General features: G+C 37.3%; 1 protein-coding gene across 1 annotated transcript in view; it reads right to left on the bottom strand.

The window, feature by feature from the left end:
- Positions 1–16,889, bottom strand: part of CNTN3 (contactin 3) — a 356,028-nt gene that overhangs the window by 85,928 nt on the left and 253,211 nt on the right. The window contains exons 6-11 of the mRNA XM_086697583.1: positions 14,268–14,471; positions 12,710–12,812; positions 11,517–11,701; positions 7,755–7,891; positions 6,661–6,790; positions 3,794–3,944 (exon numbers count right to left, since the gene is read on the bottom strand). Coding sequence (XP_086553709.1) covers positions 3,794–3,944; positions 6,661–6,790; positions 7,755–7,891; positions 11,517–11,701; positions 12,710–12,812; positions 14,268–14,471 — 910 coding nt within the window. The remainder of the gene's footprint in view (positions 1–3,793; positions 3,945–6,660; positions 6,791–7,754; positions 7,892–11,516; positions 11,702–12,709; positions 12,813–14,267; positions 14,472–16,889) is intronic.

Here is a 16,889-nt window from a genome sequence, read left to right as displayed (position 1 = left end):
AGAAGAAGCCCCTTATCAGAACTTGACCAAGCTGGCACCCTGATCTTGGATGACCACACCCAGAGCTGTGAGAAATACATTCCTGTTGTTTATAAGCCATCTGGTTTATGGTATTGTGTTATAAAAGCTCAAACTAAGATACTTGGGAGGGACTGCAACACTATGGACCCTCTTCATAAACACGTTTCCTCTTCTTAACCCTATTTTTACATCTAAAAGTTTTCTTATTCATAAAAGAGATGTTACAAATACTTATAACAAAGTGGAGGGTCAGTAGTCCTGAAATGGATAGAAGTAACACTGATGAACATGATACATTGTTAGAGTAAATCGTTTTCCTCTTTCTACTTAAAACATAATGCCAGTTTGAAAAAACCCAGACAAACAAACAAACAAAAAAACGTAATCCCAAATTCTCATTGGATACAGGCCTGCCAAAAGAAAAAAAAAATCCATATTCCCCAATCTCCCTTGCATTTCAGTTTGGTCAGCTAACTAATTTCTGCCCAATAAGGCCTAAAGGAAATAACCGTATGGAACTTCTGAGACGTTCCTAAGAAGAGGAAGAAGTGTACCCTGATTTCTACCTGCCTCCTTCCTGTCACTGGGAGATGACATTGAGGAGCTAAAGTCATGGCAACCATCTTGGTTCAGGATGTGAAGACAGTAAAGCAAGATAAAAGAGGTCTGTGTTTTGGACAACTGTGGATTCCAGATAGTCCCAACTGCCTACATTGAGAGACATCAACCAGCCAACGAATCACCCAACCAAAAGGCTTCTGTCTTTCTTAGTCACTGTTACTTTCAACATCTTATTTGTAAAATATCCTTATTCTTACCAATTAGTATATCTGCAAATATCAGACATTATGCTAAATGCTAGCTGTATAGTAACTATGCAACATAGGAATTATTATCTCTTTTGTGAGTGAGGAAATTAAGATTCAAAGGTGTTACATAATAGATCTAATGACACCAAGGTAGTAAGGAGCTGAGTCAGAAGTCCCAGATCAGATTCTGGAATTTATACTCTCTTTTCCTGTATTACCCCATTACTCTATAATGTGGGAGTAAATCCCTCTTTGTGTGCCTCTTGCTAAAACTCTTAGTCTTCTTATCCTCTTCTGAAATTAAGATTAAAAATCTCTGCCTACTATAGGCACTACTTCGAGGACAAGTGGGTTTATTATTGTGTAAAACATTGAAATCCTTGGGACTTTAACTACTATTTAATTTACGTACACAGTTAAAACTATTTAAAACTTTTTTAACACGAAAAGTCAGCAGTTACATGAGAAGACTTAACTTCCAGTACAGACACAATTAACTAATTTGTGCCACAAGCCTTTACTTGTTTCAACTGGTTTACAAAATTAAACTCCAAATCACTAATTAACTTCCTATTCCAGAAATCTATTCTGTGAGGCCCAGCATTTAGCTGGATTGTGTTTAATCACTCAGTTCACAATTTTGCCTTGTCATCCTGCTGTGGCTCCTTTTTAATGGAAGTGTCTCCCATTAAATACTGGAGGAATTGCAGATTGTATTATCATACCAACTCACAAAAATACCTTGGTGTCTTGGTAATATAAAAGCAGTTCAACTTGGTTGTCAGCAATAAGACTTTGTAATTAAAAAAAAAAATTAATCCATATTTTTTTGACCTAATGTTTTATTGTTTGTTTTCCCTCATCTCCAAAAGAGTAATCTGGATTCCATGACTTCAAAGGCTGAGATGGCCTCTAAAATTCTGGGCTCCTTATACAAAATGTGACATTGAAAATACTTAGTGGTTATATCTAGAGTCAGGGATTAAAATCGGCTTATGTGACTTTAGGCAAATTGTATTATCTAAGTTTTATTTTCCCCATTAGTAAAATGGAGATGATAATATGATCTATACATCACAGAGTTGCAGAGATGTTTAAAAAAGATAATGCACACAGAGCTCTATATTAGTTTCCTCTTGCCTTTTTTTTTTAATTTATTAATTTACTTTTGAGAGAGAGAGCCAGCATGAGCAGGGGAGGAACACAGAGACAGGGAGAGACAGAGAATTCCAAGCAGGCTCCACACTGACTGTGCACAGCCTGATGTGGGGCTCAAACCCATGAACTACAAAATCATGACTTAAGCCAAAACCAAGAGTTGGACGCTTAACTGACTGAGCCACCCAGGTGCCCTAATTTCCTCTTGCTTCTATAATAAATTACTACAAATTTAGTAATTTGGTTTAAACAGCACAAATTTATTACAATATAGTTTTGGAAGTCAGAGGTCCAGTATGGGTCTTGCTGGGCCAAAATCAAGGTATTATCAGGGCTGCGTTCCTTGGGAAGGTTGAGAATTACTAAACGCTCCTTCATGTTGTTGACAGAATTCAGTTTGTTGTGTCTATGGGACTAAGGTCCCTGTTTTCTTACTGGCTGTCAACTGAGGGCTGTTCCCATCTTAGAGAGTACGGCAAATTTATTTGCTCATGGCTCCCTTCCACCATCTTCCAAACCAAAAATACCAACTGAAGTCCCTCTGAAGTGTGAAATCTCTCCTGCCTTTGATTATCATATGTTTCTGACAAACTCTTTTGCCTTCCTCTTCCTCTTACAAGTATTCAGGTGATTACTTTGAACCTACACACATAACCCAGGATAAACTTCAAATTTTAAAGTCATCTGCTTACCAACCTTTATTCTATCTTCAACTTTAATTACCTTTGGTCATCTATGTAACACAATCAAAGGTTTACAGGAAAAGGACACGGACATCTTTGGGGTCAATATTCTACCTATCACAAGCTCTGAGCATAATACTGGCATGCAGTTAAGTACTCAATAAATAATAAGAATAGCCAATACTTACACTTACTCACTGACAGGTAATGACCTAAGTGCTGTATAGATATTTATGTATTTCATCTAGCTAACAAGCCTCATAACATACTAATTATCATCTTCATTAAAAATGAGAAAATGAGACACCAATGGAAAGCTTTACACTGAGGAAGTAAAAGGCTGAATGAAGATTTGAACCTGGGCAGTCAGTCTGCTCTATAAGTGATACCTTTAAGTCTCATTCTTCCTCTTCATTATTACAATAGTCAGGAAACCAAGCAAGCCTTTGTCTAAACTAAAACCAGGAATGAGAAGTTATTGCAATACAGGGAAATGGCAATATTGGTATTTATTTGGCATATGCTCTCATTATGTCTTCTCTACTTTGTCCTGGGACATTGGCTCATCTGAGTCTAGGACAGACCTTTCATCATTCTACTTTTGAGTCTTACCAGGTGACTGAGGAGAAAATCCTTGATAAAATAAGGTATTCTATGTAGGAAGAAGCTAGATGATATATCCAACCCTTTTCTGATTTCAAAAATTGATTACTATCTTCATGAAAGTATTACAGACTCGGGGCGCCTGGGTGGCTCGGTCGGTTAAGCGTCCGACTTCGCTCAGGTCATGATCTCGCGGTCCGTGAGTTCAAGCTCCGCGTCGGGCTCTGTGCTGACAGTTCAGAGCCTGGAGCCTGTTTAAGATTCTGTGTCTCTCTCTCTCTGACCCTCCCCCGTTCATGCTCTGTCTCTCTCTGTCTCAAAAATAAATAAACGTTAAAAAAAAATTTAAAAATAAAAAAAAGAAAGTATTACAGACTCAAAGTTACCACTGTCTTGGTTCTTCAACACCTCATATTCTACTGAAATGCTGCTGCTTCTCATTTCATACTAAGAATCCACTTTGACATCACTATGGAAAGTAAGAAGAGTACATCACCATTATTTCGGACAATAAAATACCTTTCATTCTCCTGCACGATCACATCTCCTCTCTTCCATGAACGGAGTGCTTTGGGAGAGGCTCTAGGTTTACAATCCAAGCTGACCATGCTGCCCACTTGCACTTGAAGCAACTTCTTCATTGGAGTCTTTGAAAAATCGGGAGCAGAAGCTGAAAGGGAAGAAAGAGAGAATGAAAATTTACTTTTAATTTAACATTTTAAAATACCTGTAGGTTCAAAGGTTGACTTTTGAAAAGTTCATAATGACTTTTATTTATTTTTTAATTTAAATTTTAGTTGGGTTAACATACAGCCTAATATTGGTTACAACTACTTAAAATTTTTCTTTAAGGTGGATTTATTTTTTAGAGAGAGACAGAGTGTGAGCAGGGGAGGGTCAAAGAGAGAGAGAGAGAGAGAGAGAGAGAGAGAGAGAGAATCCAAAGCAGGCTCCAGGGTCTGAGCTGTCAGCACAGAGCCAGGCAAGGGGCTGGAACTCCCGAATTGCAAGGTCATGGCCTGAGGCGAAGTCAGATGCTCAACCAACTGAGTCACCCAGGCGCATGGGTTATAACTACATTCAAAGTTTCCTGGCACACAGATGTCAGTACTTGATTTACTTAATTGAGTGGGCACTACTCACAGGATTTCAAAGCTCAAAAAGTAATTCCTATCATTGTATGTTCCTAGAAGTTCTAAATCTTGGGATAATTTTTTATGTAGAAATTTCTAAACTTCACCATTAAGTTTTAAAATAGCTCAATCATGAGCGTATCAAAATGAAAAACATTTATCACAGAAAGTTAGTTCCATGCAGACAACAATAGGCTCATTGTCCCTTGTGATCTCCAAGACCCAGCATGTGGCACAGTGCCTGGCACTTAGGTGCTCAGTAAATGTTTTTAGAAGGAAGGCTGAGTATACTGAATTATTATCGTCTTGCATAAAACTGATCAACCTCCATTATAAAATTTTCATATGCTTACGTTTAACTTCTGAGTTGGAGAAATCTATAATCTGCATTATTATATTAATGTTCGAGTATCACATTAAATATAACATGTAGAGAACATTATGTCTGCTGATAACGAACAGAATGTTGATCCCGAAACAACACCTGAACATTCAAGATACATAATAATGTATCTTTGAATGAAATGATAGGTTAATCAGAAAATCAGTCTTTTATTGCAAATGTAGAAAAAGTTAACTAAACATAGTGCATTTCTCCTAATGTCTAGTACTCTGCCTTATAGCAAACCCGAGTGAATATAATTTATTTTTCTCGTAAGTGGAGATCATATAGTGAATTATATTGTGTGATTCTATATAAGAGTGTGGATAAAGAAGATTCGTTACCAAGGGGTTGTTGGCCTTAAAAATTAAGATCTTAAAAGGACACTTTTGACTAAAAGTATTTTTCCCATACAAAAGCCTCATATAGCATTTTGGGTAGGAAATCATCCATTTTAAGATGAATAAACTATCACTCATAAGGCTAATTTAATACAAGAGATAGTAGTGCTTCAACTTAAGACTGTGTACAAATTCTACTCTCTTTTTGTTATAATACCCCACCCTTCCCTGTCATGGATAACAGTAGCCAGATTTTCAGCTGATGATCTGCCCTTCCCAGACTTCAGGCCTCCTACGCAGAGAATGCATTTCTAACCACCAGGCATGAAGGATGAGAGAACTGCTTCCAGCAATGTCAGTGCGGCACCTGACATTTTGGGCTGAATAATTATTTGTTGTGAGAGGCTGTCATGCGCGCTGTAGGATATTTACATTGTAGGATTATTTGTGGGTAGCCTTTCTGGCCTATACTCACAAGATGCCCGTAACACACACTGGTTCCCTTTTCCCCTATGTATCACCAACACTGTGACAACCAAAAATGTCTCCTGACATTTCCAAAGATTTCCTGGGGGCAAAATCATCCCTAGCTAAGGACTGCTGAGTTAGCAGGTGCTTACAACCTTTGGGCCATATTGGATCGGACCAGCCATGGGTATGTGGCCCAAATCAGGTACACAAGGCCAATGACATGCGGGACTGTGACTTCTATATGAGCAATTCAGAAAGCCATGCATTTTCCACTGTATTGACTGTGCTCCTGGAAACTGAATGTGTTGGGGAACACCATATAGAGCCTGATGATGGTGATGATGCTTGAGTCCTGCCAGGATCAAATTCTGTTCAGATCCAAATCTATATTTTAATTACATGTAGCGATAAATCTCCCTTCTACTTCCTCTCTTATTTATGTCATAACTATGCTATGCCCTGACAATTTTTTGGTTGATTTTCAGGCATTTGCAACTTACAAAGTGTTTTTCTGGATAACTGCCCTAAACACAATGTAACATATAACATTTTCTGTCTTTTCATATACTTAAAGTGCAAGAAGAAAATAATTCAGAATCTCAAATGGTTGAGCCTTTTAAATGAAAACTTCAGTATGCCCAGTGTTTGATGCTTCTAGCAGGGTTATTCAAACAAAAGGCAACTCCTTTTGGAACAATATATGATTGTTTTGAATTCCAGTATTTACTTTTCTGGCCCAGTAACAACAACAGCAACAACAACAAAACCCACCAAATTTACTTATTCTCTTAAAAGGCATTGCTCCATTTAAAATATTAGAGTTGCATAAGGATGTCTTAGGTTGACACTGTTCCTTACTGTTGTCCTACTTCAACCTTTGAGGCTTAGTCCACCTACAACTGTGGCTTTCCTTTAGAAATCATTAAAATATATTCTCTGGTTAAAACCTCTGAATGATATTATAACAATAGGAATGTAATATGAGAAGTAAATACTTCTTGTTCTAGCAAAAAGGGAGGATTTAAGAAAAAAAATATGACAAGAGAAGCTTAGTCTTACCTATAACCTTAAGTTCAGCACTGGAATAGATGAGCCCATGTTTGTTTTCTGCTATGCACTGGAACATGCCAGAATCAGTCACATTTAGGTTTGATATTGTAAGGGCACCATTTTCTATCTGTATTCTCTCCTAGGTGATAACAAAAATGTCTTGCATATAAATGTATACATCATTTGAAAAGAAAAATGAAAACCACTATTATTTCAGTCGTACACAAACCTCCTTCATTTTTCCTCAGAGGATTGTGCAATCTGACTTGAAATTTTAACTTTTCCTTATTTAAAAATTTGTGACTGATTTAACATAACAGCCACACATTAGTAATACTAATAAACACCTTTCAGTCCAAATGTCTATTGGTAAAATAAATAACAAAGAAAGAGGTATAATATTGCAGCCATTTTATTTTTCCCCGTGGCTAAAGTTGCAGACTTTAAAACATGTATCATATTTCCATGCCGTCAACTGGAAAGGTTTTCACCATTTTTTTAATCACACAAATCAAACACATTATAAATTCTGTGCATTAAAAAGAGTTCTGGGAAACACATTTATTAAGGGTTTTTAGGTAGTATGACAGGTTATATATAGAAATTGGAAGGAATATAATTGACATAGTACACAATTTTTTAAAAGAACAAAAATTACATGGCTTAAGAAAGAAAGTGATTGAGAAAATAAGTATGCATGTAAGAAGGTAACCACATAACAATTATTCTCCAGAGGCCATACCAGGTTGTCAGACAGGGAAAAGCAAATTATATTCCACATTTGATCAAAGTAAGGCCTTCCCTAATTTCAAAAGCAAAAAACAAAAACGAAAAAACAAAACAAAACAAAAGAAACAAACAAAAAAACTATACCATAGTTAGACTAAATTCACAAAATCACCTTTTCCCAATGACATTCAATGTTGAAAATATTTTCTTCTTGGCAGATTGGGTACTTGATTTTATATTTTATCCCCTTTGACACTTCTTAAGGTGCGAATGAATGCTTGCAAACTCAAGTCTACTTTGGCACTAGGTACGAGGAAGGCATTTATTTAATGTCAAATGAAGAGAGTGAGGATTAACCGGGCTCATTACCTTACCTCGAGCACAAGGGCTCCTCCATTTTTCAACCATCGGTAGGAAGGTTTGGGCTTACCACTTGCCCGGCATTCCCAAAAAAGATTGTCCTCCACTGCTAGTTCTACATCTCTTATGAGCTGAACCCAATGAGGCTTTGCTGCAATGAAAGAAAAAAAAAAATCAGACCACCCAGCAAGTAAAAAATAAATGCTTTACACAAATGGATATAAACACTGTGAGCAATGGATTAATGTGAGCATAGTGGCTAAAATTACATTTAATTCCCTATTTACTAAGTGGATATGGGAAATGTTTCTAGATTTGAGGATGGATGATGCAATCTGTCACTTCCTAAGCCAAACTCATTATGTTTTCTCTGTTTTCAAAATTCTGGGCACTGTATTCTATTTCCTCAGATGGGTTATTAGCAGTAGATAGTAATGCAGGTACACAAAACATACTCCTTTCCAAGTGCATTTGTGAATCATGAGGTCACAATTGATGACAACTTAATACATGAATGACAGCAGATACTAGTCTTAATTATACACTAAGAATTAACATCCGTAGAAGAGAAACTTCTATAGCTGAGGAAAAAAATACGTTCTTCAAATTAGAAATAACTTTTAATTAAATACAAACCGATGAACATCTTATGAACCTCTGTGTGAATTAAAATGAAAGCAGGGAAAGATGGATAAATTGGTTCAATTTGAATCATATGACTTATTATGAAAAAGAAGGAGCTTGTGCAACCTTAAATTATGTATGCAAATCAGCAGCATCAAATGGATTTATCATTTTCTGTTACATTTTAGAAGATATTTGGAAAATTCTCTCTACAGATGAAAGCAACATACCAGTTAAAACTAAAGCCTCTCAATATACACAATCTATTCAGCCAAGTCTCAGTTTGCATCTTAGACCCAAAACTGGGAGGTGAGATGTCTTACTGGTTTCACATAGCATTATGTATGTGATGTCTACAATGTGATTCACATGTGCATTCTCCATATGGAGAAACAGTGTATCCATTTCTATTTCATTGTAACCATGGGAAGATTTATCTTTGCATTTCTATCTCATAAAATTGCTTTTTTTTAATCAAAGAAATTGAAATGAAAATACACCTATTTAGCTCTTAGAGAAAATATACTGGTCTGCATTTTACCTTATTATTATTAGTAGTAGTATTATTATTAGTATTAGTATTAAATAAATGACTTTCCCAGTCTGAAGTGTAGTTCAGTGCAAAATCACTTCACTCTATTTATACTAAAGCATATTTTTCTTCTTTCAGGAATTACAAGCATTTTTTGGGAAAAGACCACAAAGAGACTCACACATGAGCCCTTGACTGAGATTCAAGTTTCTAGCAAAAAAATTGCACTGGCTTCTCAATACTACTGTTCTTCTCCAAATGGGAGGATAATTTGCTGGACTGAAGCCAATTCTGAGATTACAACTGCCATGTTAATGGTGATTTTCCCCCCTTATTCTATCATATTAAATCCAAATATTCTATCCGGCCATTTTTTACGTGAAATATTAGAGTGGATAACCAGAGAACTTCATGGCACGGATTGAATACACTACTCTTAAGCCAGAAGTGTAGAGTAACTTTCATCAAACACCCCATCTCATTAATTTCTGATATATTTCTCAGGAATATATCATATTACCTACCCAATGGACTAGAGCAGGATTCTACCTTCTCTAGTCAGTAGAGTGGATGATGTCGGTTGCCTGGTGTGCATCTATTTCCTCCTTTCTTTATTTATAAAATAACCCCCATTTCTCACTGAACTATCCTCTCTTCCATTGCCTCACACTGTCCATAAAATTCAGGAATATCTGACCATATTCCCTGTTCCAAACAGAGGCCCTTAAGTTGTTTTAAGCCAATTCTCCTTGCTAAGGATTGGTTGAGGAATGAACTTTTGGGCAATGAGATTTGAAAACAGATTTGCACAATGTTCTGGAGACAGTAAGGATGAACAAGATTGATCCTGTGGTTACTGCGGGCAGACATTGTGTGACTATACTGGAGAGCAACATGCAGAGAAAGGGAAAAGACAGATAAGAGCAGAAACAAATCATAGAGAAACTGAGCAAGGGCCTGATTATATGGTACGTGAACACTAGGTTAGCTTTGGATTTCTTGCCCCATGAGGCATATAATTGTTTATTTAGGTAGGGCTGCTGTTCCAGATAGCTCAAACATTGCTGCTGAAACATTACAACAGTTGGAATATTCGAGTTTTCTTTTTTTTTAAATGTTTATTTATTTATTGTGTATGTGTGTGTGAGAGAGAGAGAGAGGAAGGGCAGAGAGACAGAGGGGGAGAGAGTGAATCCCAAGCAGGTTCCCTGCTGTCAGCACAGAGCCCCTTGTGGGACTCAAACTCATGAACCAGGAGATCGCGACCTAAGCTGAAACCAAGAGTCATATGCTCAACTGACTGAGCCACGCAGGTGTTCTGATTTTGTGTTTTCTTGTAATGGTCACCTCTTACCCTGGGTCAGGTAATGGTTTCTCAGAAAGGAGTAAGTAAGCTTCTTCTTTGAAGCTCTCTTCTATGAGAAAAAAGGACTTGCCGTGAGTGATCTGTACAGCCCCATGGCTTAAGTGTTCATCAACCCACCTTTACATCATCCCACCAGCATGTAGACCTTGACACCTGGGTAACATTAACTTGGTCCTGTGTATTCTAATCTAATCACATAGCAAGAGTTACAACTCAGAATGACTCAGAATATTAAACCAGGCCTCCATGTTGTTTCTGACAGATCCCAAAATGTTAAAATAGTTGAACAGGTGTCAGTCTACTCAGAGATAATGCAAATTTTTCTGAGGGAGGTCAGAAAAAGCCCTCTAATTTTAATATTTGTCTTTGCAAACATTTTCCTCCCTGAAACATTTACGTGTATAGCCTGTTTCCATTGCCACTGTCTAAGATAAAAGGAATACAATGCAATTTGCCTTTCACACAAGTGGTCAATTCCCACTAGTTTTACCATGTTTCTGATGATTAAATTCAAGTATATATTCATTGAGCATACATCTTTACATAAATTACATAAACTACAGGACATTTTATAAAATCATATATTTATACTTTCTAAATCATGCTTTCATCAAAAAAACCTAATGTATTTTGTAATAAAAAAGATTTGAAAACAAATTTTGGAAAAAAAAAGATAATTTAATTTTCCTACCAACAGACTCTAAATTAAGGTAATGCTATAATCCTTTCCTTACCCCAACCAAACAGTATATCAAATAAATGTCATTATGAATTAAAGGCGGCAAACAGCACAGTTACATTAGTGGAAGGGATAGGAAAACACTGAAGAACTCAAGAGTCTGAGTTCATGTGGTTTGTCAAATGCAGTAATTGCAAGTTTTCACCATCAACAGTTTCTTTCTCCTTAGTCAAGATCAGAAAGAAAGATACAAAATCACATTTTCTAGGGGACAGGACACAGAGGAAATCGCTCCTTGATATGATTCAATGCATAAAACATTACTCATAGAAAAAAAGGATAATATTTCACTACTGTAGGAATCATTTTAAAATGCAAAAAGAAGACATCACGCTTCTGACTTCACGGCAAAATGTTACTGTTTTTAATTCCTCCTATGACAAATATTTATCGCCATTTAACAAAATGCAGGACCGAACAAGTGGACATTGGGATTCTGCCATAATTTCCCACCGCCCAACAACATTTGACAGAACAAAAGCTAAAAATCCAATTAGCCCAAAGTAGAAGCTCACCATAGTAAGTGAGACGCCCTCTGGCGACATTTCTTCCTCGTGAATTCTCAGCAACGCATTCATAGGAACCGGTATCTTCCTGTTGGAAGTTGGGGATTTCAAGCACACCATTGAATTTCCTCAGTTTAATTTTACTGGAAAAGGGCAGTCCATCACTTCTCCTCCAATTAATCTGAGGTACAGGACTAAGAAGAAAATTGTCCAGTTATTTGCTATTTTATTCTTATTTAAAGAAAATGTTTTTAATGTTTGTTATCGAGAGACAGAGAGAGATAAAGCATGAGCAGGGGAGGGGCAGAGAGAGTAGACACAGAATCCCAAGGAGGCTCCAGGCTCTGAGCTGTCAGCACAGAGCCCGACGCAGGGCTCCAACTCACAAACCGTGAGATCATGACCTGAGCGGAAGTCAGACGCTTAACCGACTGAGATACCCAGGCGCCCCATTATTTGCTACTTTAAACAGATGTCTGGGGGTGCCTGGGTGGCGCAGTCGGTTAAGCGTCCGACTTCAGCCAGGTCACGATCTCGCGGTCCGTGAGTTCGAGCCCCGCGTCGGGCTCTGGGCTGATGGCTCAGAGCCTGGAGCCTGTTTCCGATTCTGTGTCTCCCTCTCTCTCTGCCCCTCCCCCGTTCATGCTCTGTCTCTCTCTGTCCCAAAAATAAAATAAAAAAAAAACGTTGAAAAAAAAAAAAAAAAAAAAAAAAAACCAGATGTCTGGATGCATGTTAGGCTTGACAAAATAAAGCTTTTGTTAGGATGGAGCAAAAAGGCACCCGTTTTCAAATGCAGAACATCTCCAATTGTTAATCACATATACCTGATACAAGGCTTAACCTCAGTTGCTATTTTAATAAAATAAATTCTGCATTTTCCTGAGTTAAATCATGATTTAGAGAAAAAGCTGAACACATATCCATTGTATTAAAATACAACAAATGAACAAGCAAAAGAAAAATAACACCAATCTAGTTCATGAAATTAGGCAGGCATAGTCATTGTCTGCAAATTGCCTTTATGGTTTCAGCCTAAATTATATATGTGCATTCTCTTTATATTTTATTTTTCCTTTGCTTCTAAATGAAAGAAAATTTTAGAAAATAAATAAGGAAAAGAAGAGTCTGTCAAAAACTATCTCGATCTCTTTCAGAAAACTAATACTTCAGCACCCTGTAGTAAATGTTATAAAACTTACTTTCCAAGAGCAAAACATTCCAATTTCACAGTTGCACCTTTAGCCACTGGAAGAGTTTCTGGAAACTGCACTTCTATTTTTGGTTCATATTCACCCATCACACCTGTAAATCCACCATATAAAGTTAATAGTTTCAATGTTTCCTGTGGAACTGTCCCATTTTTCTTAAATAAAACTTTCTTTTTATCCATTTTGAACCAGTTTCTCTAATGATTTAAATTACTCACTAGCCATTCATTAGGAACTTTTAAAAGCAGAGCTAAGTGGGCCAAACACACAACATTATTAAACATCAGGGACTTTGGATTCCATGATTCATAAATTACCATTTACAGAGTGGTTCCGAGAAAGCCATTATGCTTTTTACCTTGTATAAAATGGGAGGCTTTTTTATTCTGTATTTAATCTGGACATTTCTGGTCAAACTGAAATATACAATGTATTATGACTTCTTGAAATATCCTAAGGAGCAAAAATTATGGGAGGGAATTTACTTAATGGTACCCTGGTAGCAAAGAAACCAATCTTAAACTTCTTAAATGGCACCCTGGAGACAAGAAACAGTAACTTCATAAATGAGAAAGGTCAAATTCAATTATAACTGACTGGAAAGAAATGTTTAGGTAATATGTGGTCATGACATTGTGCTGTATCAGATATGGTTTTGTGTAAGTGGGGCAGTTACACAGGGTTACAAATCTGATTCCTCTAAATCTCATGTGTTCTCTTGAAACAGCCATGAAGGGGTAGAGAAAACACATTTATTTTCTTTTCAGCTTTACTAAGGTATGATTAGCAAACAGAGATTATATATATTTAGGCTGCATGTACAACCTGGTATTTTTTACTATGTACAATGTGATGATTTAATATACATATACATTGTTAAATGATTATCTCAAATCAAGTTAACACATCTAGCACCTCACACAGATACCATTTTTAATTTCTTAATATTCTGTGGTGACAACACCTCAGGTCTACTCTTGTAGCAGATTTCAAGAATACAATACAGTATTATTAACTATCATCACTATGCTGCTGGTGGCAGGGAAATGGGGAGAGGTTCATCAAAGAGAATGGACTTTTAGTTACAAAATGAATATGTTTCGGGAATCTAGTGCATATTTTTTTTAAAAAAATTAAGAGATGCTTTATATACTATAAAAATACATCCAGAGCTTAAAGAAGCTCATGGTGGCCAAAATCAGGACAGGTGACTTCATGACAATGTAACCTGAACCTAGGCTGGGAAAAACCTCAAGCTTAGTTGAATGCTCTCCCGTCACCATCTTGAAATTCCTAATAATTTCTGAACACTGGGTCCATCATATTTATTTTGCACTGGTCCTCGAAAACAATAAAGCTGGTCCTGGGTAAGGATTAGGTACAGGGACCTATGGTCAATGAAATGATCTTTCTTCATCACTGTACTCATATTTTTTCTTCAGCGCAAAGTGAAATAATTCTTCATGGTATACTTTTCACTTTTTCCCATTTTTTTTTGCTTGGATTCACAATATTTACATTTAGAATTGCACCTTGAAATATTTCCTACCGTCAGAACGTAGCACCAAAGGAGTTGGGGAGCCCAGCACTCTGGTGTTCGTCACCGTACTGGTCACCACACACGTGTAATTACCCACATCGGATGGCTCGACCTTGGCAATATACAGGTGGCCTGTTTCTTGAGAGACAAATCTCCGACTATCTTCTTCAACAAATGATGGATATTCATTGAAGATCCAAGCATATGATAGTTCTTATAAAATTTTGGAGAAAAGAAATCCCATCATTAAGGCAAGTTTTCCACAGTATACTAAAAATACGTACACAAAACCACCTCTATGACAAAGTAATGGTGAGTGGTTCTATCGCAGGTCATGAAGAGAGACATTTCTGTGAACTGATTCTGCAGTCAGTCTGCATTACAGTGGAGGACAGTGCTGATTAGCATCCTTGCAGGAGCAATATTACTACCATCATCATTATCGCTACTCCAGACACCTCCTGACAAGTTTCTCTGGTTTCAGTCCTTCTCCTTTTTAATTTGTATCTCCACACCGCATATTCTATGATCTTTCAAATTTACCAACCTCATCATGTCAGTTTGTGATATAACACTTACCTGCAATTCCCTGGAGCTCCTGGGAACAATGCCACATTTCTTAACCTGAATAAGAGACTCCGCATGGTTAAGCCCCTGCTTCAAGTCTGAGCCCTGGGTCTTGGCACCTGCTGTTCTGAGAGCCTGCAGTATCCTTGTTCTCTGTCCACTCCTTTGCCTCCTCCCCCCTTTTAACACTAAACCCCATTCTCCCACAACAACTTCCACATGGTTTTCAAAGGTTGGTGCCAAACATAAGGAACCACCTCTACAGAGAAGCCTTCCTTCATCCTTGTCTCATGGTAGGTTCTCCTTGATAGAGCAACGCTAAGTTTCTATCAGTTAAAACACTTACTGCTGTATATGTAATGGTCTATTTACGTAACCACCCTCCCACCACTGGGTAAACACTGATGTCAACTCTTACTCTGACTGCCCTCCCCCGCCCAATTACCAAATGAAACATCCAGAGACACTTAATAGTCCTCAATAAACAGTTATTGAGTTAATTAAGGATACAATTATGCTCCTATCTCCTCTGTAAAGTCTAATATGAGAGTTTTCTTGACTTTTAGGGTCAAGGTAAACCAACTTTCTCCCAAGAAACTAATGTTTTTTACTCTGTGATAATGAGGGTAAATAATATGATGCTGCATTGTTCTAGATGCCCATATTTTTCACAGGCAAGTTGTTACTTAAGCACAGTTACGGCAGTTGACTTTTTTGATTCCTTCTTTCCATGGTCCTATCATTTTTTATGATTTTATCAACATTATTGCAGTGGTTCATTATTGTAATGTTTTTTCAAAAGAATTTTCTGAAAACATGTAATCAAAATCAATTTAGTGAATAACAAGTTCAAAATACATTCAAGGCATAATTCCGGGATGAAGGATCTTTGCATTTTGTAGAAAGGGACACTAAGTCCGTTTACAAATAACAATGAGATAATGTAAAAGGGCTGGGTGAGAGTTACTCTGGGTTTCAGAGGAAGAAGAGGTGACAGTCTCTCACGACTGAAGAAGAGGTCTTCAAGGACACAACGATATTCTGACAGCAGGGATAAAAGCACTCCAAATGAAGTGAGGAGCATGTGAAAAGCAAGTCGGGGAGAGATCATGGTAAATACCTGGTGGAAATGAGACACAAGTGACTCTCTTCTGCCTTCAATGGAAATGCAAATATTTCATGATTCCAAAGGTTAGCAAGTCAATGGCATATCATGCACATGTTAAGAAACACTGATTTTTAACCTTGAATCGATCTTCACATCATGCTATATCATTTCAGTAGAGTGTTTCATAAAATTCCAATCAGTCATGTGATAGGTTGTGAACCTTAGGTTGTTTGTCAGACTTTGAAAAAAAAAATGGGTCTCAAACATCCACTCCACAGTTGGCCTCATGCCTACATCGATAGTGCTTTTTCTCTTACAATAGTACTAAATAGGGGCGCTGGATGGCTCAGTCTGTTGAGCTTCCGGCTTGGGCTCAGGTCATGATCTCACGGTTCATGAGATCGAGCCCCACATGGGGCTCTGTGCTGACAGCTCAGAGCCTGGAGCCTGCTTCAGATTCTGTGTCCCCCTTTCTCTCTGCCCCACCCCTGCTTGTGCTCTGTGTCTGTCTTTCAAAAATGAATAAACATAAAAAAATTAAAAAACAACAACAATAGTACTAAATAAACCATAGAGCTGGAGAATGCTGGTCAGGTTGGCTGAATCAGTTCTGCAATTGCTGAAATTGACTGCTGTGGAAGCCTTACTTCTTTAGGCTCTTCCTACTACTCTAAGCATCTACCACCCCATAATCCTTTAACCCCTGTAACATCACCTCATTTAAAGAAGACAAAGCCATCTCCTCTGCTTTTCAAAGTGTTCTACTCATGAAATTCATAGAATTGTCCCTCTGCCTTTTATTTCTTATTTAAATATGTCCCTTGTATCCAGGGAGTGCGAAACTTCCACTGCTCCCCAACATAATAGACCTCAGCTTGGTATTAAGGACAAGAAGTCAACCTTGTTAAACCAGTTTCTACTAAAGTAAGAATGGTTGGTGGAAAGAACTCAGATTT

This window comes from Puma concolor, chromosome A2 (assembly GCF_028749965.1).
Source record: "Puma concolor isolate L17-30 chromosome A2, mPumCon1.1.hap2, whole genome shotgun sequence".
NCBI classification, from domain to species: Eukaryota; Metazoa; Chordata; class Mammalia; order Carnivora; family Felidae; genus Puma; species Puma concolor.
The sequence above is the reverse complement of the archived record's forward strand: the minus strand, read 5'-3'. Positions and strand labels throughout refer to the sequence as shown.